The sequence below is a fragment of the Mus caroli genome, unplaced genomic scaffold, assembly GCF_978045245.1.
Source record: "Mus caroli unplaced genomic scaffold, Mus_caroli_1 scaffold_8, whole genome shotgun sequence".
In the NCBI taxonomy this organism is placed as follows: Eukaryota; Metazoa; Chordata; class Mammalia; order Rodentia; family Muridae; genus Mus; species Mus caroli.
Window position 1 is genome coordinate 3,470,207 of NW_028227263.1, and position 23,364 is coordinate 3,493,570.

A 23,364-nucleotide genomic window follows, 5' to 3' on the forward strand; every position below is an offset into this window, starting at 1 on the left:
CTAGTAGAAACAAGTAAGATTATGTCCAGCCATGTGATCCCCACCATGAGAGAGCTTTAAGTCAAGGAAGAACAAATGTTGTGGTTCTGCTCTGACAGACTGTGCCAGGGCTTGAACTGATTTCAGGAACGTACTGAAGCATTTTATGAGATAAAGTTTTTTTCTTAGGAACAATTCCCCCTTGGTGTTGTTGTTGTTGGTGGTGGTGTGTGTCTTTTTTAAACTGCTTAGTACTGAAGGATTTGGGATTCATCAGAGGCCATATGTGTGGTCTTAGTCACAAGGTGTTCCTATTGTGCTATCCAGATATAACTTTATACAACAGGTTGTCTGCTGCATGCTTAGACACAAGTCACAGGTTTTGTCTATAACCAAGAAGAAAGGATTGTACAGGGCTGTGGATACCAGGAGAGATCAGGGGTCTCTTTAAAACTCTGTCTGCCACAATAGTCTTTTGTGTCTTAGCTTTATCAGCATAGAGATGACAGTTTGGGCAACAGGAGCTAGAGACCGGTGAGAACTGGATAGATCAGTGTCCAGGAACAGAGCCCAGATGCAGTCCCATGTTATGCCAAGGTAGAGACTGTCACTAGAGTTGGAAGATGTGATTTTTTTTTTAAAGGAGCCATGTTTTTTTTTGTTTTTTTTTAAGATTTATTTCTTTATTATATGTAAGTACACTGTAGCTGTCTTCAGACACTCCAGAAGAGGGAGTCAGATCTCGTTACGGATGGTTGTGAGCCACCATGTGGTTGCTGGGATTTGAACTCCGGACCTTCGGAAGAGCAGTCGGGTGCTCTTACTCACTGAGCCATCTCACCAGCCCGGAAGATGTGATCTTAAAGATGAAAGGAACACAAGAGAACGTGGTGTGAGCGAGGAAATGTTCTTGGTACTCCTAGACAGTACCAAGTCTATTGCCGCACAAGTAAAAGGGGACCTACAGATTGGTGACCACCATAGGGTAAACTCCTTATAGGAACTACCCTGAGTCTATCTGGCCAAGGATTCTTCTGAAGAGAGTGCTCTGAAAAGGCAAGAGTGGGTGGCCCGGGTTTCCTAGGGACAGATCTTCATCTCTCCATTCATTTAGCAAATCCAAGGCTGGTGGAAGTTTTCCGTCCCACTTGTGTCTCTCCTTCAGCTTGGTTTCTTTTTTTAAAATTTAAATATAAATGTTCTCCCTCCCACAGAATTTTGAGGTAATTCAAGAGCTTGAGGGTAGCTGGTTCTACTGCCATCTGTTTTTTTCCTCAAGCAGCCAAACCTCAGTTTTCTCCAGGCGGATCACACACCTGCAAGCGGTGGTATCACAGCTATCTCCAGTTAGGTGACTAGACGCTGTGGCAACTCGACCGAGTTGAGATGTGCGTTCCTGTTCTAAGTGTATGCGACTGGGTGAGCAAGCTTCTGCCCGCAGGAGAGCGTTCAGGTTTAGGCATGCGCAAACTGTCTGACAGCCATTTTAAGGGGCTACTGAGGGCGCCACTGCGCAGGCGTATACGGGAGACCCGCTTCCCCTGAGCTCGGAACACGCGTGCGCGGATTAGCCGGAAGGGGCGGGGCCAGCGATTGCCAAGCTCTGTACTTTGGGAACGCCGGGGTGGGGCGGGGCGGGGCGACTGTCAGCTGACTGAAGAGCCCAGTGCCTCGCGGGACAACGGTCGGCGACGCAGCTTGTGGTGGGAGCGGAAGAGCTCTCCCGGCGGGTCTCTGTGCAGTCGGCGAGGCAGAGGGCCGCCGCAGCACCATGGCGACCACCGTCAGCACGCAGCGCGGGCCGGTGAGTGCTCTGGACCAGAGCCTGGCTGGGGCAGTGGAGCCTGGGGTCGGACTCCTCAATCTTTTACGGGGCCCTCGCGGGTTGCTCTGCCGTCCCGGGGCTTCGCGGGTCCTACCTTCGGGTACCCACCCGGAGCCAGCGACTCTCGTCCATCGGACCTCTGGGGTGGAGGAAGGCAGAATTTGATGGTTCCCCAGAGACCCACGGGCCCTGAAGCTCCTGGCCTCCTTCATGGAGAGGGATCCTGACTCCCGTGGTCCTCCTGGGTGGAGGCCCTGAATAGGGTTCTTCTACACAGAAGAAACCTTACCCCATTGGTCTCCAGATGGAATGGGACCCCGACTTCCCTTAGTCCCTCAGATAGAAAGGGCCCTGAACCCCTTACGCTCTCAGATCTATCACCTCCTTGGTCTCCTAGATGGACACGAGCCCTGACTCTCTTTTCTCCCAGATTGGTACTGACTACATTAATTTCCCAAACTGAGAGGTGCCTTGGTTCCCGTGGTCTCTCAGAGGAGTGGAGTCGGACACCGTTGGTCCCCCAAAGGAGAGATAACCTGGTCTCCTTGGTTTCAGAAATGGTGAAAGATCCCACTTTGTAGTCTGTCCTTAGTTGTGACAGTTTCCTCTTCTCCCTAACATCTATAGAAAATTGGGTACTACCTCTTGAGCTTAGTTAGTGGCTACCTTTTCAAGCCTCAATTTCTTCATTTATAAACGAGGAGAGGGGAGCAGAGAAGTTGGAAGACCCAACAGGGTTGCCTCTTCAGGATTGTCTTGGGTTCTATTATACTACCGACTTACCTCCCCTAGTGTGTATGTCCTCCCAGTAGCTCCCTGAGACTGGTGTGGGTGGGATGTTGTTAGCCAACCGTGGCTGTGTGGAGTGGAACATAGTTCTTAATCAGCACCTCAGTGCCTTTTCCCCTGAAGTTAATATTGAGTGTGCCTGCAAAGCCTGAGGTTTCCCGGAGTTTTCTCACCCCGACAGCTTGGTGTTGACTGTGTGTGTGTGTATAACAGGTAACTCCTTGGGATAGATTACTGATTTCCTGACTTTGAAGAAAGCCTCAGGCTTGATTAGATGCTTTTTAGGAGGGCTTTGAAGCCAGATCTCCTGAGCCACTGTCAAACTTGGATGGAGATTTCCAATGTTGGAGTTACTTTTATGTTCATCAACCCTTCTTCATCCTCACTGTGTCTCAGCAAACTATAGAAGATTGATGGTGGCTGCCAGAGGAGAAAGGGAGGCAGAGCTTTGCCCTTTTCATATCCCCTGCCAAGTGGACACATGGCCAAGGAGAGTGGGCCCTTTCTTACTGTGTGGTCTGAGAGTGTCCTTATCTCTTGTGGTTCAGGCTGAGTTTGAATTCATCTGATGGTGAACTCCATGTCTGTCATGAGTAAGAAGCTATCTTTCCCTGTTGCTTAGAGAAACTCTGGTGTTGTACAGAGCTGCAATAACCTACACAGTGATGAGTAATTGGGAGTGTCAGATGATGTTGATACTAGCAGAATCTGTGGAGTCAAATCCTGACGTTTGATCTTTCTACTTGCCCAGTGTTCCTGGGAGAATGTAGTCATAGAAATACAACATAGACAGCTGAGTGGTTTTAGGTTTTCATGACTTGTAACTTTGGGCTGTAAGAACTTGTCTTAAGTGACAGGTATCTCAAGGTTTATTTGGGATATGCATATCTTCATCATAGTATTAGTGGTCACAATATTTAGAGTAACTGGACACTGAGCCACAGGTGTGGAGCACAGGGACACAGCCAGGCATCGTAACTTATGTAAGCCAGAGAATGACAGTCACCATCAGATTTGTGCTCTTTCCAGTGACTTGATGTGGGAGGACTGCATGGGCCATGGCCAGGGTCTCTGTAGAATAGAAGGCCTTGAACTTCATCTGGGAAGTGCTATTTCTTAGAGTGCAGACCTTTTTCAGTTTTCAACTTTTCACTGGCCGCTTCACCTGGAATGATATACTCATCTACCTCTGGATTCACTAATATTTGAAAAGCTTTTAGCCAGTTGTCAAGGTCTAGTAGAACTGCCAGAGTGTGGTATGCTTCTCTGCTATTCATGTCACACTCAGGGTTGTATGAACCCTAAGTGAACCGAGTGCTGCTTCTAAACAGATGAAGTGCATGCATTTGGTCAGCGCTGGGTCCTGCAAGCAGCCTTCTTTGTGTAGTCCAGCAGGAGTTAGACCATGGCCCAGTGTCTCCATCCTATGAACCTGGACTTAGGCTTGGGCAGTTGACTCTGTAGCTGACCTTTGCCTCTGAGGAGTGGGAAAGGACTGACAAAAGTATCTTGGCAGGCTATAAAAGGCAGAGGACAATCTCATCTGGGTGAGGAGGGCTCTCTGTCCTTGGTTAAGGGTTTAGGTGGGCAGGTATGAGGACGGATAGCCGCACCTACATGGTTGTAAAGGAGTAAGTTCTTCCCTGGGATATGTGGTCTTTTATAGTTTTAGACTTTAGGGTTTTTTTTTTTTTTCGGGGGGGTGGGGGTGGTTAAAAATAGCCACTGCAGGGCACTGAACCCTATGCTATATCTATATCGCTTTTGAAAATGCTGGTATTTTGAAATTACCAACCCTTTTTGCTACTCAGTCCATAAACCCACTCCTTCCCTACAGTGAGTGACTTGTAGGATCCGACTTCTTGTGTAAGAGGTCTTGCTCCCTGGAGGCTGCACCACATGTAGGGCTGGCATTTTGAAGGTCCTCCTTAATAGATGTGTTGTGTAGAGTCCCACAGGTGCTGCCTTGTCCTGTGTGAGATGCTGGTTAACCAGTGAGCTTTGCCAGAGGCCACTGACTCTGGCTTTGCCCCTCCTCATTCTGTGGGTGGTCCTTAGTGTCCATGCCTTGCTGAACCAATGACTTGATTAGTGATGGCAAAGTGATTTTTTTTTTAATTTGTAGATTACTTTGTATGTATGAATATTTTCCCTGTGTATATGTATGTATACCATGTGCATTCTTGGGGCCCATGGAGGTTAGGAGAGGGGTCAGATTCCCTAGAACTGGAGATACACATAGTTGTGAACCATGTAGGTGCTAGAAATTGAACCCAGGTTCTCTGGAAGAGCAGCCACTGCACTTAACCACTGAAACATCTCTCCAGCCCCAAAAGAGTCATTTTTTAATTTGTTCATATGTTCTGTACTTGGTAACTGGATCTGCTGTTAAAGATAAGCTTTTCTCATCACCCAGAGGTGTCTGGGTTGTTTAGTTTCTAAAGTACAGTAAAATGAGGCTTCTAATTTTCTAGTAATGGAGAAGGGACTTGAGTTCCTTAGGATGTATATCAGATTTATTTATTTATTTATTTATTTATTAGTGTTACTATATACCTGCAGTTTTCAAACCTCCTGTGTGAGTTAGCATCCTCTTGTCTATGCATCTTCACAGGGCAGAACCTGAGCAAGAGGTTGTGCTCCCCAGCTGGCCACTAGGCCTATGTCTCTGGGTCCTTGAGAATGTCTGCTCTGGATTCTGAGGTGAGGCTATACCTGAGTATAAGTCTAACATCAGGCTGTGGTGACCAGATAGTGAGTGACCTCTACTGGCTTCTTGCCTTTTTACTTTATGCAATTTTGTAACTACTCTGTTTTTCCTTTTAAAAAATATTTACAGGGTTTTTCTTTCTTTCGTTTATGTTTTGACTTTACATTTTATTCAACATTTATGTTTAGGAGGAGTCTACCCACAACAACATATAGCTGTGTCCTTAAAAGTCAAATCTAAGAAGTACAGGTTTCTATTGAAACCTATTTTATTTTATATGGCATAAATATATACACATTTAACACTTTAAGGCTTGCATTTGTTTTGATTCATTAAACAGTTTTTAATGTGTGTAATTAGTAGTAATCATATTTTTGAAAATGTTTTTAATAAGTAGTAAATTCTTTACCAGTTTGGTAAATGTATGGTTTATTTCTTTTCTCTTGGGAGTTACCCTAGGAATTTTAACACAGTGTCTTGCAGATCTAAAGTTGGTTGCGTCTCTGTCGTCCCCAGTCTGTGCAAAGACCATAGTTGGTGGTGACCCGGTGGTCCCATCCCACCTGGTGTGGTTGTGCCGTATGTGATGGTTCCCCTTTCCTTTGAGCAGTAGCATTTTTGTCAGTGCTTGTTCAGATCTGAGATGTGTAATCTTCTTCCTCATCCCCCTCGTATCTGTCCATCAGGATCTTTGCTGTGCTTTTCAAGCTGTTCTTTTAGAACTCTTGAGTGTAGTTCCTGAGGGCTGTGGAGAGTGGCACTCAGTCCACTGCATGCCTGCCCTGCTGTCATCTCGTCACTCCTTTACTAGTCTTCCATTCTTTGGAGTTTCAGTATAAACCACTGAAAGCCCTTTTTTTTTTTTTTTTTTGGGTTTTTGAGACAGGGTTTCTCTGTGTAGCCCTGGCTGTCCTGGCACTCACTTTGTAGACCAGGCTGGCCTCGAACTCAGAAATCCGCCTGCCTCTGCCTCCCGAGTGCTGGGATTAAAGGCGTGCGCCACCACGCTCGGCTCCACTGAAAGCCTTTAAGTGCAGTTTCCATCCTGACTGAGGGCCAATCGCCATATATTGAACAATATAGAACTGTTGTCAGGGCTCATGACGATGCGCCAGATTTATGCATGGAGAGTGCAACAGGCCCAGCTCATGGAAATACCATGAACTAGTAAGATGCTAGGTCCTTATGAATTGTTTTTCATTTTTCAGAAAACATACTTCTGTGATTGAATCCTTTTCTGATACTATTTTGCTTTGACACCAGAAAGGCAGTAGAGCTGGGTTCAGGTGGGTGGTGAAGTTGCCAGGTACCTATGAAGGCCAAGAGGACTGGCTGCAGTGACTGTGGGGAGAGAGCAGCAGCTAGTTTCGTGCATAGGAATCCCTGTGATCACTGGCTCTGGAAGGCATCAGGCAATAGATCCACCTCTGCCCAGCTGCCACAGATACTCTAAACTATGAACTGCTGCTGCTTTAGGATTCTTCCTTGCTCCCTTTAGCCTTGCAGTGCCAGAGCCTCACACACATGGATGCATGCATGCAACTCACATACTTGTATGCACACTCACCTGTAGAAGTAACTGTGTTGCTGCCCATCTTTTTTGCTGAACTCTAGACTAGCACCTTCTTGACTTCCTATAGTGTCCCAGACTTGCTAGCAGATAGGTTCTCTGTGCTGGGCAGGCCAAATGCCTTTGGACAACCCCTAGGAGAGACATCTAGCTTCTCTATAGATAGGGAAGTCCCATGGGCCGTGCTGCAGATTCTAAATTCATTAGATTCATTATGTGTGCCCTCATTTACTAGATTTGTCCGCCTGTTCCTAGTTTGAGTTGCCCTCAAATGCTACACAGAGCCAAGGCTGAAGCCTACTGTGCCCTTCCTACTTGTCCCCCTTTTTTTGGTCAGGGTCCTGGGGATTCCTTTCATTCTTTTAGGGACACAGAAATATCTCATTCTTTTTGCCAGTTGTGAGTCTGGGCCACATAGATGCTTCTGGCTAGAGAAATGAAGCATTGCTTGGTGGCTCTTCCTTTGTCCCGGGCCTTAAGGAACCAGCATACTTATGCTTATGTTCTTGCAGCTTTGCTATGGGACCCGTGCCTGGAATTGAATTTGTTGGCTCTTAACCAACATGTTTGAAGTCATTTGTTAGTATTCATCTTATACTCTTAGATAAACTGCAAAAAAGACCTACTGTGAGTCTGTTAACAGAATCATCATTTAATTTTTCTGAGTCTTTAAGCCATGATAAAAATGTTTATTTCATGTGGCCAATATATGGCAAAAATGTCATCCACCAGTATATGGCAAAAATACATTTTAGGATTAGCCCTGTATTTTAAAACTTTACTAAAAATAGCTGTTTATTGATGGTATTTTCTAGTGCTGTCAGTGACTTTATAGAATTTGCACCAATGCCTGAATTCATTTCTTGTTTTGAAGTATGCCTCACTATGCTAACAGTGGTGACTCCTTTAGGTATAGCAAGAGGTGTCCTCATTTAGACAAATCATCAGGGATCTGCAGCAACAGGCAGGCTTGTCTTCCCCTCCCAGGACAGAGAGTATTGGTTGTATAACCACCTTGTTTATCTGGCTCAGGCTGAAGTCTTTCCTACTCTCCCTGCTCCCTCTTTAGGTTAAGGTGAAACTTTTTCTAGTAAAATTGTGACTTGAGAAAAGCTATAGAAAAAAGTTCTCGTCTCATTTTCCTTGATGTCATATTCACAGACCGATGTCACTGCCATGAAACTGGCTTCAGTCCATGCTCTACATTCAGCTTGTTCAGCTTGTTCCCTTCACTGCTGTGGGCTCCTCCCAGGACCTTGCCTTGCCTTGACTTTGACCACATCTCAGGCTTCCTTGTTTTTTTGTTTTTGTTTTGTTTTTTGAGAAAGAACATTGTTGAGGGTGTTGTAGAACATCCTTGGCTTGGATGAAGTCTCACCTAGCTAAGTCAGAATGGGTTAGCTTTCTCTACCACAGTGTTGCTTTTCTACTCTTCATTAACACTGTTAAATTCACAATGTTAAAACTTTCCTTCCCATTTATAATTTTATGTTTAGATCTTTATTGAAAAATAGCACATTTGAATTTGATCTTTGAGGGACAAAAGCAGTGGGATTGAACCCAGAGCATTGTGCACGCTGGGCAGATGCTCTACTGCAGAGCTCTACTTCAATCCCATCCACATTTTATCTTAATCTCACCCCACCCCAGCAGTCTCTTTCTCTTTAATGAAAGCCTGGAAGAGTATAATAGGAAATCTCAATGTCTGAAGTTTCTAGTCCCAAGAAGAGAATGATAAGATACAAAGTAAAAAACAGCCCTGACTTGTCCCACATAGTCTTTCCTGACCTCCATGCCTGAAGCAGCCCCCATGACTGCCTATATCCTGACTTATCACTGTGATATCTACTGGTCTGCTTACCCTCCTGTGTGTATCCTTCGAAGGCACAGTGTGTCCTGCTGCAGTCCTAAAACTGTACTATATGGCATTCAATTGATAGTTGTTCCTATGACAAGTGAGAACTTGGCTTATATAGATTAACCCCAAGAACCTGGCTGAAGAAAATCTGTTTTTGCCTAAGAACCCATTTATGATGTATAGATAAAACTGGGTATACATCGTGGAGGTGCACCCTCTAAATTCACTGTAGACTAGCACAGGTATGGGACAGAAATTCCTCTGGGAGGGACTCAGGGTTTCCTCTATACCGTAGATACTGGCTCCTGTCTTCTCGAGCCACAGCCCTTCCTCATCTCTTCTGGACTCCCCAGAAGCATTTGTGGTGTGCCGTGGGGAAGGCTGTCTATCCAAGGGAGGCTTCAGGTATTGGAAACTGCCTTTCTTGGTAACCATGGTTCTCACTGGCCACAGCTACTTTGTGGAAAGCTTCTGCCTATGAGGGCTGAGCTCCCTCCTTGTTCTTGACTCTGAGTGACCCCACAGGTGCAGAGGGGTATGCTGCTAAGTAGTCACCACTGACATGCTTTTTTCAAGTTAGAGGATCGTAGTGGGAACATCATCAGGGTGGCCCACAGAGAACTCTGGGCTGTATCCTTGGTTGGTTCTGAACATGTGACTAGTCTGTATGTTTTGGAAACACAGAAATAGGGAGACAGTAAGGGGTTAGACTTGAGGATCCAGTGACTTTTGCTTGCTTCTTTCCTTTATTAATTTATTTGATTTATTTTTTGAGATAGGGTCTTGCTGTATAACTCAAGCTGGCCTGGAACTCACTATGTAGCTCAGATTGGCTTTGAACTCACTGTACTCCCCTGCCTCAGTCTCTCAAGTGCTGGGAATGTGAAAGTGAGCCACCATGCCTACCTTTTTCAAGGACCTTTGAAAAGAAGACCCAAACCCCTTGGAGTTTCCCAGGTGCTGGGAGCTAAAAACCCTGCAGAAAGTGGAAGTGTACATAGTGCATATCAGTGGGAACCCACGGCTGGGTGGATAGGTGGGAGTGCGTGCAGTGGAGGTAGGCAGGGTGTCATAGAACCTGGATACCAAGTGTTCCCAGCAGGTCTCAGTAAATTGACTGTCACAGCTCACATTTGACATTGGTGCTTCTGGGCAAGCATGCATGGTGGGACCACTTTAGGCACCTGATTGCTGCTCAGGTCCTTCTTCAGTGGGCTTTCAGCCTTCAGAGCTTCCTCAGCTGTCCCTTAATTGTGAGTATTTCCTCTCTGTAACTTAGACTGGTACCCACTGGGCAAGGAGCAGTCCTGGCTTCTTTGTGTTATCCTGGGTGAAGCTGTGGATGCTTGCTCCCAAGGCTGGTCCTAAGTAGCTAACATCTCAGCTGCTACAAAAGGGTCCTCGGCCCTCCCTTCTTGGGCCCCAGGTAGGTATAACATTTCCAACTGGTGTTTTCTTCCCAGAAAGCCCTGGTTCATCATGTATTCCTTGGTCTTCTTCTGCAGTAGGGGTCATGTGGTTAACTCCAAAATGAATCTTAACCAGGGCCACCATTAGGAGTCTTGGTTAACCTTTCCCCTTTCCTTTGCTCTCCTCTTTTTCTTGAAAAACTCTACTTTCTTAGAGCACTTCAGGTCTCCCTCGAGCTAGCCTTTTTACTGACTGAGATATATTCTTTTTTTTTTTTTTTTTTTTTTAGTTTTTTCGAGACAGGGTTTCTCTGTGTAGCCCTGGCTGTCCTGGCACTCACTTTGTAGACCAGGCTGGCCTCGAACTCAGAAATCCGCCTGCCTCTGCCTCCCGAGTGCTGGGATTAAAGGCGTGCGCCACCACGCCCGGCTTTTTTTTTTTTTTTTTTTTTTAATTGGATATTTTCTTTATTTACATTGCAAATGTTTTCCCCTTTCCAGGTCTCCCCTTCAGAAATCCCCTATCCCATCGCTCCTCCCTCTGCCTATATGAGGGTGCTTACCCACCCACCTACCAACTTCTGTCTTCCTGCCCTGGCATTCCCCTACACTGGGGCATCGAACACCCCTTGGGCCCAAGGGCTGCTCCTTCCACTGATATCCAACAAGACGATCCTCTGCCACATATGCGACAGGAGCCATAGGTCCCTCCATGTGTAGTCTTTGGTTGGTGGTATAGTCCCTGGGAGCTCCAGGGGGTCTGGCCAGTTGACACTGTTTCTTCCCTCATGGGGCTGCAAACCCTCTCAGCTCCTTCAGTCCCTTCTCCAACTCCATCAAGGACCCCCAAGCTCAGCCCAGTGGTTGGCTGCAAGCATCCACCTCTGTATTTGTCAGGCTCTGGCAGAGCCTCTCAGGGGACAGCCATATCAGGCACCCGTCAGCAAGCACTTTCAGGCATCTACAATAGGGTCTGGGTTTGGTGACTGTATATGGGATGGATCCCCAGGTGGGGCAGTTTCTGGATGGCCTTTCCTTCAGTCTCTGTTCCACACTTTGTCTCCATATTTCCTCCTGCGAGTATTTTGCTCCCCTGAGATATATTCTTAACCTTCCAAGGGTCTGGTTTGCCTTGAGTACCTCCTGAATAAGGTGTGTGTCTTCAGGAAAAGGGAGCTCAGATGAGGGGAGGCTGGAATCTCTTGTTTAAAAAAGTAAAAAAAAAGCAAAACACTCTCTAAGCCTTGGTAAGGTGGGCAGAGCTGGACTGTGCCTGAGTGACACACCTCTCTAAGGTAAGCCAGATAGTACTTTGAGATGCTTGGCATTCTGCTTTGACTCTACTCTTTTTCTCTCCTCACTGGAAGGTGTACATTGGTGAACTCCCCCAGGACTTCCTCCGTATAACACCCACACAACAGCAGCAGCAGATCCAGCTGGATGCCCAGGCAGCCCAGCAGCTGCAGTATGGAGGAACAGTTGGTACCGTGGGTCGCCTCAGCATCACTGTAGTACAGGTGGGTCTTAGTTTCCTGTTGAAGACTGGTGGGATTGAGCAGAAGAGGAGGCACTGGGCATGGGGCTTTGCATCTCATTTCCCATGTGCACAGTAGAATTTTTTTGATTCTAGTTATTCTTGAAAATATCTGGTAATACCTGTTGATTCCCCAGGGATCTGCCTAAGATACTATTGGTCCATGTCAGGCATTATACTCCATGAGGATGCTTTCCCTCACCCCTTTGTAGCAGTGAGCTACTCATTCCTGCACAACAGCTCTGCAGACCGTAGTTCCCATTCAACCTCAGCTCCATGCTGAGGCCTAGGATGTGCACAGTCAGTGCATAGTGTCAGATGAGAGGTCTTGTCTTACTGCTTACAGGTGTTGCCAGGTATGGCCAGGTTCCAGGGTCATGAGTCCAGGAGTGACTGGCAGCATGTTCAAGAGCAAGTTACTGACACGATTAGGTGAACTTGAAGGCTGTTTTTTTCACACACTGTGAAATATCTGTAAGAAAAACAGTTTACAGATGCACTGGCCTTTGTCTCTGCTGGTGAATGCCACGTTTTTCTAAATTTGGTGTTATTTCAGGCAAAATTGGCAAAGAATTATGGCATGACTCGTATGGACCCTTACTGCCGTCTGCGTCTGGGCTATGCTGTTTATGAAACTCCCACAGCACACAATGGGGCCAAGAACCCTCGCTGGAACAAGGTCATTCAGTGCACAGTGCCCCCAGGTGTGGACTCGTTCTACCTTGAGATCTTCGATGAGGTGAGAGATGCCCCAGTGTTACAGACCTGTCTAGTTTGGGATCTGATAGACATGGGTGTGCTGTAGTGTGCCTTGTGGGTTTAGTCACGAAGCTGTTCTCCTGGTGCTCAGGCCCTGTATTCCTAGCATTTAGTGACTGGGTGTGACCTGCCTGGACACCTGACATTTAGTGGCTAAATGACAAGCTACAGATTTTTTTCTCTCAGCTCCTTTGACAGTGTCTATTGGGAGCCATCACCAGCAGTAGAAGCATGAGTAGAGTGTGAAAATAGATGTTCACGGGCATGTCAGATTTCAAGCAAGTCAGGCTCCACTCGTGATGGGAGCACTGTTCTTGTACGCATGAGTTCCAGGCTCTGCCAGTAATGTCCCATGGCCGTTCCAGCAGTTAGGCATGCAGCTTTTTGAGGGTAATCAGGAAACTCAGGTGGAAGATGTCTCCTTGTAGCTTAGCTGTGGAGGTCATATGCTTGTTTCCTTGAAACAGCAAAGGGCAGTGGGAAAAAAATGGAGGCATGAGAGCCAACGAGGACGTCAGCATGGGAGGCCTAGTGAGGGGACAGTTTCTCCCTTTGTCTTGACTTTGTCTGCCTCTTGCTCTACTTTCTTCTTGTTTGTTTGTTTAGTTGGTTGGTTTTGTCCCTTTCTCCTCCTTCTGTGTCTGAGAATAGTAAGAATATGAGAAGGAGGTTTGGGGCTATGGGTGGTGGCTTGGAGCTCTTGTCCTCATCTGTACCTACTGGGCTTGATACTTGCTTCTTATATCTAATGGATTAGGAGTAAGGCCCCAAGGACTGGGGAAGACAGTGTCCATCCCTGAGCAAGGATGACAGCCCAGAGATTCTTTATTGTCCTTTGGCCTGGCCTTATGGTTGTTACTCAGAAGATGCAGAAGTGGTAGTGGCCAGGTACAGGTGATCTGTGGAGGTCTGGCATTATGGTTAATGGGAAGCTCCTTGAAGGAAGATGGAACAGTGAGGAGGAACCCTCTCCTGCCAAGAAGATAGAAGGTAGATGCAGGCACCAGTCCAGGTGGAGTCACAGCCATAGGAAAATCTGGTCTCTATAACATGGGTTGTTGTGTGCCATGATGAGGTCATTTTACTCTTGTCTTCCTCAGCGTGCCTTCTCCATGGATGACCGCATAGCTTGGACCCACATCACCATCCCTGAGTCCCTGAAGCAGGGCCAAGTGGAGGACGAGTGGTATAGCCTGAGTGGGAGGCAGGGCGATGACAAGGAGGGCATGATTAACCTGGTCATGTCCTACACGGTGAGTTCACTGTCCGGAGAGGCCATCCTCAAAGAGGTTATGGCACCTCCTTGAGGCAGCTATGGCTCCCAGAACCTTGGGAAGTCATGGGAGGCAGGGCTGGGCCTCTGAGCTCCCACTGTCTCCTTTGTATTATCTAGGCCTTTCATTTTAGTTGTTCCAGAGTCTTTGAGAACAGGGGAGTATAAAGCACCCTGTATGCAGGCCTCCTCAGCTTGACCATCCTACATGCCTCTCCTGGTGTTGAGTGTTACCTGTCTTTAACAGGTGCTTTATGTAGCATAGGTCCATTTTACACTATCTCATCTACAGTTCAAGATTATTAGAGCTGGGCCAGGAGAGGTGGCTTAACAGGTAAGAGCACTGCTGCTCTTGTGGAAATTTCCAGGTTTGATTCCCAGCACCTACATGGTGGCTCACAACCAACTGTAACTCCAGTTCCAGGGGATTCAGTACCTTCACTGGCATCAGGCACACACATAATGCACATATATACATGCACACAAAACACTAAGACACATTAAACAAACAAACAAACAAACAAACCAATTCAGTATTTCTGAGAGAAGCTTCTGATACTTATGCAGTCTCCAGAACAAACCGTGAAGGGGGCTGTGTGAGAAGCGGTGGTGGTTGCAGCTCATGTGAGGCCAGTAGTTGACATCATTTGTTTTCTTTAATCTTCACCCTGACTTTTTCTCTCACTGAAACTGAAACTCATTCCTCTAGATTGGCTGGCTAATGACCTTGAGGGATCTTCTTGTCTATGACTCCCTATCCCTTGGATTATAGAGATGAGCTACCAAACATGGCTTATGCATAGGTGCTCAGGATTGAACTCAGGTCCTCATGCTCTCACCACTCTCCTAACTGAGCTAGGAGTCTGCAGCCCAAGTCTTCTAGCTGAAGGGAGGTGGTCTGCGGGAGTGTTGGTGCAGATGAAACCAGAGGCCAGGAACACTACATTCTTGCTGAGGACTCCATGTCTTGGGTGTTAATGTCTGGGCTGAGGCTAGGACCACTCCTCTGATACCAGTAGTAACAAGATTGACATATGGTGTGGTCCTCCTTGACACCCGTGTTTTTCTTTGTTGTGTTTCAGTCCCTCCCAGCTGCCATGATGATGCCTCCTCAGCCTGTGGTCCTGATGCCAACTGTGTACCAGCAGGGTGTTGGCTATGTGCCCATTGCAGGTGTGTATGCTTCTTTGGTAGGCAGTCCTGGGACAAAGTAGGACAGGAAAGGGAAGGGCCTGTGAAGCTTGAGTAGTGTAGAATTGTGTAAGCATGGCTGCTTTAAATGAAGATCCTTCTAAAACTTATTCCATGTCATATTTGAATTATTTATGCATACATAAGAAATAGTGTTTGCCCTAATTATTGCCACAAGTAAGGTGAGTTGATATTTTTGGAGTTGTAGAAACATTATCTAGGAACATTTTTATGAATGAGTTACTGGAATAAGACAACCTGGTTCCTGTTAGACAAGGCATAACTACATCTTAAAAGAAAATCTTGGCTTTCATTCAAAGTATTTACCCATATAAATTAATAGATGCTTGGGTCATAAAGTCAAGATGTGGCTTTTATGTATTATTTTAAATTTCTAATCTTCCTGTGGCTTTCACAGTGCCTGGTATCCAACTCGTCCTCCTACCAGAATAGGGCAAACCAGATGAGCAGATGAGATCACACAGCTCCTTTCTTGGCTTCAACCAACAGGAAAAACTGTGGCTCTGAGAGTAGACATCAGGGCAGGCCTGTAGTCTCCCTAGTCTCTTGCTAGGTTCCAGGGAACTGTAGTCCAAGCAGACCATGGTAGTTCTGCTATCCCAATGGGAATGGCCAGTCTATAGGGCAGGAGGGAATATGAGGTCCTGGATGGGACTTGGCCTGCTTGGTCCCTGCTAGCAGGTGCTCAGGGTGAGTGTTGCCTTGTATCTGAGACAACACAGAGCTGCTATGGTCTGAGGGTCCCACACAGCCAGAATGGAGTGACTCATTAGCCTTTATTAGACTCAGCCTCTTTGCCAGCTGAGCTAGGGAACATGGTGCAGGACTTGGGAATGAAATCCACCCACACATGTCCTGAAAACAGGCCTGACAGACAGAACTTGGGCCTTCTTCCTATGACAAATCATCCTGCAGGAACAAAGGGCAGCACTTTGCAAAGGGGAGGGAGGGTAAGTTCACAGGGTTCTAGGCCCCTGTAGTATTTGGAATGGAGTAGGTTTGCAGTAGAGGGCAAACCAGTCAAGTGGGGAGTGACCCAGGGCCTTAGAGAAACCTTAAAGCAGTGTGGTTGTTCACCAAGAGCCTTAGAAATCTGGAGAGTGGAGTTTTAGGATGTGTGCTTTCTAGAGTTCCCAATACAAGATCCTGACCTGTCCAGTTCAGTGATCGGATCCTGAGGTATGAGGGTTGGGTTCCCAGAGTGGCTCCCAGGTTCCTTTTTGAACTGCAGTCCTATCAGTCTGCGTATGGAATTTGTCATTGGAGGTCTGCAGAGGGAGTAGCAAGCAGAGTGAAATGAGCACAAAGGGTACCCCAGTGTAGCAGAGGCATTGGGGTCACAGATGGAACAATGCAGCAGAAGTCTGTCCCCTCAGTTTCTCAGGCCAGGAGTCAAAACGGGCTGCAATCCTTTCTGAAGCTCCAGAGAGGGAACTTCTAACCTTTTCCAGATCTTGATGTGACTTGGTTTCTGGCCATATCTCCCTGGTCCGTCTTCATACTCTTGGAGTCGCCACCCTCTTTGTGTGTTTCTGTCCTGTAAGGTCACTGGACAAGGGCTTTTCTGTTCCTTCATGGTCTTATCCAAACAAGGGTGCCCTCTTTCTAAGTAAAGTCAATCTAGAGGCACTGGGGCGGGGGTGGGGTGGGGTGGGGGTGGTTTGCGGTGGACTTGAGCATATCTTTGGGTGGTGGTAGAGGGTGTTGAGGTGGGGAGCAACAAAGACAAATTTCTGTCCAGTTACAAACAGAAGAACTACTTCTAAACAAAAGATAAAAGCTGTTGACCAGTTTACTCTTTCTTGGCTCCTGTCCTTCATTCTCTGTAATGCCTCTCAAGTGTATTTTAGGGAAGGCTTCTCTAGAAATAGGCTTTGATCCTTACTTTTGATGTACATTTTGAAAGTTAGAAATAGTTTCCTACTGATAGAAAAGCTGCCTCAGAAATAAAAGGGTATTTTTCCCTTGGAGACCAGCCTTGATGTCAGCTCTGTCCCCATGCAAGCATGCTTCCTGGAAGTGAGGACACTTCCCAAGGGGACGTGCTGCAGACCACAGGGCTGGTGGTCTGGGTCTTCCCAGAACTTGTAACAGGCTCTGCCTGCAGTTATTTGTGCTACCCTGTTCACTCTCTGGCCAGGCGAACCCAGATGCTGCTTAGAAAGCTGTTCTCTTTCATTTCTGCTGCTCACACTGTAGTATTCGGTAAGGGGACACAGTTTGCCTTTTCATTCTCTTGAGAACCCTTTCCTATCACCTCGAGGACTGTGTTCAAGGTTACAGTTGCTCTCTGTTTTTGTCAGACTGGGCTGTCCACTGATAATTGTAGCAGTGTGGACTTGAGGATTGTTTTATTTTCTGAGCTATTAATTTGTTACTATATTGTTTTGTCACTCAGTGATCCCAGATTGGCCAGGCCTTTAGACTGAATTGTGTGCTTTTTGATGTCTCACATGCTGTGTGAGCTTCCTGACGTTGGCACAGGAAGCCTCTTGCTATCTTGTACATTTCCTTTTGCCCCAGAATTAGCCACTTCTCTCTGAACCCAGGGAGAATCAGTTCTAAAAAAGTTCTTGAATGGTTTTTTGTTTTTTATTTATCTTAATCATTGGGGGCATTAATAAGCATGTTACTTTGTTGAAACTGATGCCCAGCTTTGGTTCTTATAATTCCTGTATGTTTATGATGGCAGAGCTGTCCTAGCAGAATACTTGGGGTATCCTGTGCAGAGACGATTAGGGTATGCCATCTGGTCGATGTGTCCACAGAAGCAGGAGCAGCAGTTCATTCAGGGCATTTTTATTCCTGTTGCTCTCAGGCTTCTCAGGAGTGAGGTCAAGTCACGTGGTGTTTCTTGCTTCATATCAGCTTCTGCTGCAGTTCGCTCTCTTGGGAAGATTCATACCCTTGACTATTCACAGTGTGACGTATGTGTACACAGACCATGCATGAAACAGGACTGCACTCAAGCACAGTTACACAGGAATGAGGAGACTCACATGTTAGCCTATTCTCACTGCCTGTTGGTCTACCCAGGGAACAATGCATAGCTAGTAGGTGCCTGCTGCTTCTGTATATCAGAAGGCATAGACCCTGTTGTCTATGTCTGAGGTTTTGAATTGGAGATCACAGCTGCTGCTTTGCAGAGCTGAAGCTGAAGGTGGAGGATCAAGGTTACCTGTGTGTTTATGAGTCTGTTAGTTTGAGAGCTTGGAAATGTCCTGTAATATGCAGCCTGTTCCTGAGCTCCCTAGCCAGCAGGGGTAGCTCCAGAAGTTTTTAGCTGTTGGTGTCAGTTCTGGGCTGTTGCAGCAAGGCCGTTTAGGACCCAGGCTGTCTGTATTGCCATGCTAAGCACCAGTTTTTCTTGAATGGAAAGCTCCTTTGCTTTTGTTTTCTGAGTGGCATCCTATTGGTGAAAAGGCTCTTGTTTTACTGACCTGTGTCTGCCTACTGTCTATAATGTGTGCATTGTAGCTAAGTGCCCTGCTATTGGGAATGAATTGGTCCTACTCTATCAGTTTGTGTCAATTTATGATGAGGCTTCATAGGGTTATGCCATTGACTATGATTTGCTTCATGCTCTAGCAGAGGCATGATTTTGCCAGCAATAGATAGTTTCTTGTGTAGTGTTTACAACTCTGGAGACATTTCAAAAGGTATATAAGTGCTAGAGCCCCAAGAGGCAGGGTGGGTTGTTGTTTGTTGTTGTTTGTGTTTGGTTGTGGTTTGTAAGTAGCCATATGCAAAGAAGAAACAAGAAGTAGTTAGATATGCTAATGGCAAAGATCAAACTCTCCCCAAGGATCTTGATGCCCCTAATCAGCATGAAGTAGTCTAATGATAAGCCTTCCCTCCTTTCTATCCTGTTTTTCTGTCCTATCTAGTGTTAGGAGTTCAAAAGGATGGAGAAGGGTAGAAGAAAGAAGAACCCGCAAAGTAACAAATGCCAGCTACACCACTATCTGGTGACAACTTGTAAGGTGACTGACTGATGACAGCCTGTCTAGGTCAGTCAGGACAGAGGCATGAAGGTGATGGCCTGGCCCAGAGGGTACTTAGGAAGACTGCCTCTGTTTCTCAGTTTGTACCTCTTCATCTATCACAAGGTACAGGGAGCCATGTAGCATCATGCTGAGCCGTTTGCCAGCAGCCTTTTTTGCTCTCATGGCAAAAGGATTAGCTCCTGTGCCCCACTGAGGACCTTGGTACCTCAGGCTGCTGAAAAGTGATGTACTTTCTGATATGTGTCATCTTCATTGTGAAAGGCTAATATGCAGCTTTTCTTGAAGTTTTCAGGGAGTACTTTATGTAGTTATACCTTGCCATATACATGGCTATTGTAATGCCTTTGTTAGGCTGTGAAAGTGAATTCTAGAATCTTGACACAAGTAGACTTTGGAGTATTGGGTAAAACAAGCATACTAAAAATACCTAATAAAAAATATTATAAAAAAATACACCCCCCCAAAAAAAACAAACAAACAAACAAAAAAACCCAAGCATACTACTTTGTTGTCTGCATTCTCAGTAAAGACTCATGTCCATGATGAGTCTCCTAAGCTCTTGAAGTAGCACATGTGGTTACCAAATTTTCATCTTGCTCCCTGTAATTTTTGACTAGATATATTCAACTTGAATTTTTGTTCAGAAAGAAAATACCTCAGGAGAGGGAGCCTCAGTAGTGAGGAGGATGGCCCATCCCATCCCATCTGTCATGGGCATCCCTGTGGGATCTGTTTTCCAGTCAGATTAAGGTAGCCTTTTCCCTTGAGGCCAGTGAGATGTATTATTTCTTCCTTTGGCACTGCAGCTTTGTGATCCCACTGTCTCTGTCCTGGAACTCACTCTGTAGACCAGGCTGGCCTTGAATTTAGAGACTCTCCTGTTGCTTTCCAAGTACTGGGATTAAAGTCAGGCACCACAACACCTGGCTGACCCCACTCTTTTTAACCAACTTCAACTTTTGTTTTCAGGGATGCCTGCTGTCTGCAGCCCTGGCATGGTGCCAATGGCCATGCCCCCACCAGCTGTGGCTCCTCAGCCCCGTTGTAATGAAGAGGACCTCAAAGCTATCCAGGACATGTTTCCCAACATGGACAGGGAAGTAATCCGTTCTGTGCTTGAAGCCCAGAGAGGGAACAAAGATGCTGCCATCAATTCCTTGCTGCAAATGGGTGAAGAGTCCTAGACCCACCTGTGGCCCGTGGCTTCACACCACTGACCCTTGGACTTGTCCGCCCAGGGCTCCCCAGGGTCACCATCCCCACAAGATTCCAATGAAAGACCATCCACATACCCCTTCCTTGGACATCTGCGCCGCCCCTTCCTACATATTTCGGGGATGCATGTGGATTTTTGGTTCTAAGCAGGCAGTCTTCTTCATTGTTGCTGGGGGACAGTTCTCTCCTAGTCTCTAGCTGGGTGATGGTGGCATGGCCCTGTTATTGCACAGATCAGTGGTCCTGTTTGGGGGCCTGCATCTCCTGTTCTCACCCTATCCTGGAAAGCATTCTTACAGAAAGCAACTGCCTCTGCCAAGATACTAGAAATTGTACAGCATCCTTCTGAGTTGATGGGTGGATGGCATGGAGTTACTCAGTCCAGCTGGGATGGTTGTTGAGGGTGCACTGAGTTCACGTGCACTTACTTACAGGTTATTTTTAGAACTTTCAAGCTAAAAGCTCCTTCCCTCTTCTGATGTTGTATGTGAACATGGGCCCCTCAGCTAGTCCTGGCCAGTGAGATATGCTTCCCAGCCATATCCAGTGGGTCTCTAACCTCCTGTCTAGCTTATCTGCCACTGTCTGGCTAGGCTTCAGCCACAGAAATCCAACTTGAATACAGAAGGTATCCAGACCTGGTGCTTGGTTGGCCAGGCCCCACATTGGCCCTCACTGCTGGAGGCTGCTTTCTACATCCTCTTGTTTAGTACCAGCATCATGGGTCTTACTCCAGGGGCTGTTCTTGTTGATAGACCTTCATCACAGAGCCCAGAGTCAAGCGAAGGCGATGGGTGGGTGTGGCACTCTGTGCTTACTACTAAAATTCAAGCATTGTGACACTACTGACCTGCAGTATACTCTGTGGACCCATACTGTAGCTTGGCTTGAGTGATAAAAATCCATGCTTAAATTAAACCTTCATAAAGGTAGAGGTGCCTGTACCTGACTAGTGGATTATTGTATAGTGTATTTTAGGTTGCAAACCTTTGAGCCCATGACCTGGCCATACATGTATTTAGGGAGAAATTGAGTGGTGCCTTGTGCTAAGATACAGACCGTGAAGCTTTCTCAGAGTCAGTGCTGTCTCAAGGTACTGTTAGGAAGCTCTCCAGCATTGCCACAGGCTTATGGTGTGACAGCTTTGCCTTACATTGCTGTTACTTTTTGTTTTCTGAGAATTTGCACACCCGGTTTGGATATGTGATCCACCAACATGGGCATGAAGGTGACTCCTAGCAGTTTGGACTGTTGTGAAGGACTTCAAATAAGAAAATTAGTGCTTCAGTTTTTGGTCTTTGCCTCCTAAAAACGCGGTAAAATAATCCTACTTGCTGTTATCTACAGGGGTGCTTTTTGTCAAATGTATTGTTTATAAGTATTTATTTTTGTAAGCCTAAAGGCAGTATGTGGTGATGGTGAGCATGGGATGGTGGTAACAAGCACTTTTCTTTAGTTGTAGGTCTTTAAGCCTTTTAACTGCAAAATGGAGAAGAAAGACCAATGTTTGTTAAATAGATTCAACCACTTACTTTAACACAACCAGGCACTGGAAGTCTCCATTCTAGACTGTTGATCGGCCTTGTGCTTGGTAAGCAGATGCCCTCTTACAGGGTGGATGAGTCAGGCAGGCAGGACCTCCTTAAGTGGTCCACTTAGTGTTACCAGCAGGCTGCAGACAGTGCAGAGCAGGAACCTCACTCAGTACCTGTCTCTAGGTCTCAGGTGTGGCGGCTGTGTGCATCCGCATCTGCCTTAAGGAGGTATAGGTTGAGCACAGGGCCACTTTGTTCTGTGAGGTTCTATAGGAAGCATCACGATTTGCTGCCAGCCCCTGAGCAGCCCCCACAGCACTCAGAGGCAGCGTTCACTAACTTTTGACTGCTCAAATGAGGAAGAGTGATGGTTTTAAGACAGATTTAAGACTTGAGCTGAACACAGACTCTTCCCTTTGTCATGAACATTTTATTTTTTTACTAGATTGAAGAAAGATCACATTTTATAAGGCCTGAGTGATACTCCTAGGTTTTGCTGGTTTTTGTCTTGGAATTTCATGTCAGCACCCATCTAGTGCAAGGAGAGAGGCAGTACTTGTCAGCACCTGTGTAGGTACCAGGGCATCAGAGCATGGCTTGCTTGGCTTCCATCCCATCCTGAATCTCGTTGAGATGAAAAGTCATCCCTGGAAGGAGCTCAGAGGCAGAGGCCACAGCCGAGGCAGACAGGCTTCTGCATGGGGATCAGGCTCTCACTGGGTGTAATTGCTGCTCTTGCCAAGTTTAAAGATTGATGTTGGTAGCAAAATATCGCAAGGTGTTCACTGGAGCCCCCTCCCCTCGAGCCAGCTCTAGTGTAGGTATGCATCTAGGGATGGCCTGGCCTGTTTTCTTCTCTGGACATGTTGGTTGGCTGAAGTTGTAACCTGCTGCACGCTTGTGGTCTGACATGGCCAGAGGCTTTCATCTCACCATGTGAGTGATGCCTACCCGATGACAGAAGTGTTGTGCGACTGGGCTCTGCCCTCGCCCTCCCAGGCCACCCTTTACAGACACTGGTATCATCTGGTACACTGTCTGGAGGTTGGTGGGAATGGTTCTCAGAACTGTCTGTGAATATTTTGGGAATGGGGGTCCATGTCCATATTTTTCTTTGATTATATGATATATTTTTACTTTTCAGCCTTCTAATTTAATAAGTGGTCTATATAAAATAGAAAAATAAAGTCCTCTGAGGAAATGTTTACTATTTTTGTTCTTGAGTATTTTTTTAAACTTTTGATTAGTTCTTTGTGAATCTCACACTGTGCACCCCAATCCGAGTTATCTTCCCCCTCCCCTAGTACCTGCCTTTCACCCTTGCAACCTCCTCCCCAAACAGAGGCGGAAAATATCTTGTTGTGGAAGCTGTAGTGTATCACACTGTGTTCCACAGTATATCCTTTTGTCTATGCTTCTTGCAGATGTTCATTGCAATGAGTCATTGGTCTAGTACGAGACCTCTGGCTTCTGCTACACCATCTATACTGGAACCTCATTGGGACTCCTCTAGCCTTTCCTGTTGGTGCCCTGTGTTGTGGAGATCCTGCAGCTTTGGATCTGTAGGACCAGCCCCTTCACGCACTCCAGCAGTTTATCAAGCCCTGGCTCTGGGCCTGAGAAGGTTCCTGAGCTGGGGACAGAGCCAGCTCTTCAGCTCTCATGCTCTTGGTTGGCTCCTCCACTCTG

General features: G+C 46.5%; 1 protein-coding gene across 2 annotated transcripts; it reads left to right on the top strand.

Annotated features, from left to right (window-relative positions):
• The first annotated feature begins 1,611 nt into the window (after positions 1-1,611).
• Positions 1,612-22,978, top strand: Tollip (toll interacting protein). Of its 2 annotated transcripts, XM_021167816.3 has the most exons (7): positions 1,635-1,783; positions 5,208-5,296; positions 11,508-11,657; positions 12,231-12,413; positions 13,534-13,686; positions 14,789-14,879; positions 19,895-22,978. In XM_021167816.3, the coding sequence occupies exons 2-7, from the start codon at positions 5,276-5,278 to the stop codon at positions 20,107-20,109; spliced, it is 813 nt and encodes a 270-aa protein (XP_021023475.1). In that variant the 5' UTR covers positions 1,635-1,783; positions 5,208-5,275; the 3' UTR covers positions 20,110-22,978. The 2 variants fall into 2 exon arrangements, with proteins under 2 accessions (XP_021023474.1, XP_021023475.1); XM_021167815.3 differs by lacking the exon at positions 5,208-5,296 and having other exon boundaries at positions 1,612-1,783; positions 19,895-22,973.
• Positions 22,979-23,364: the final 386 nt, after the last annotated feature.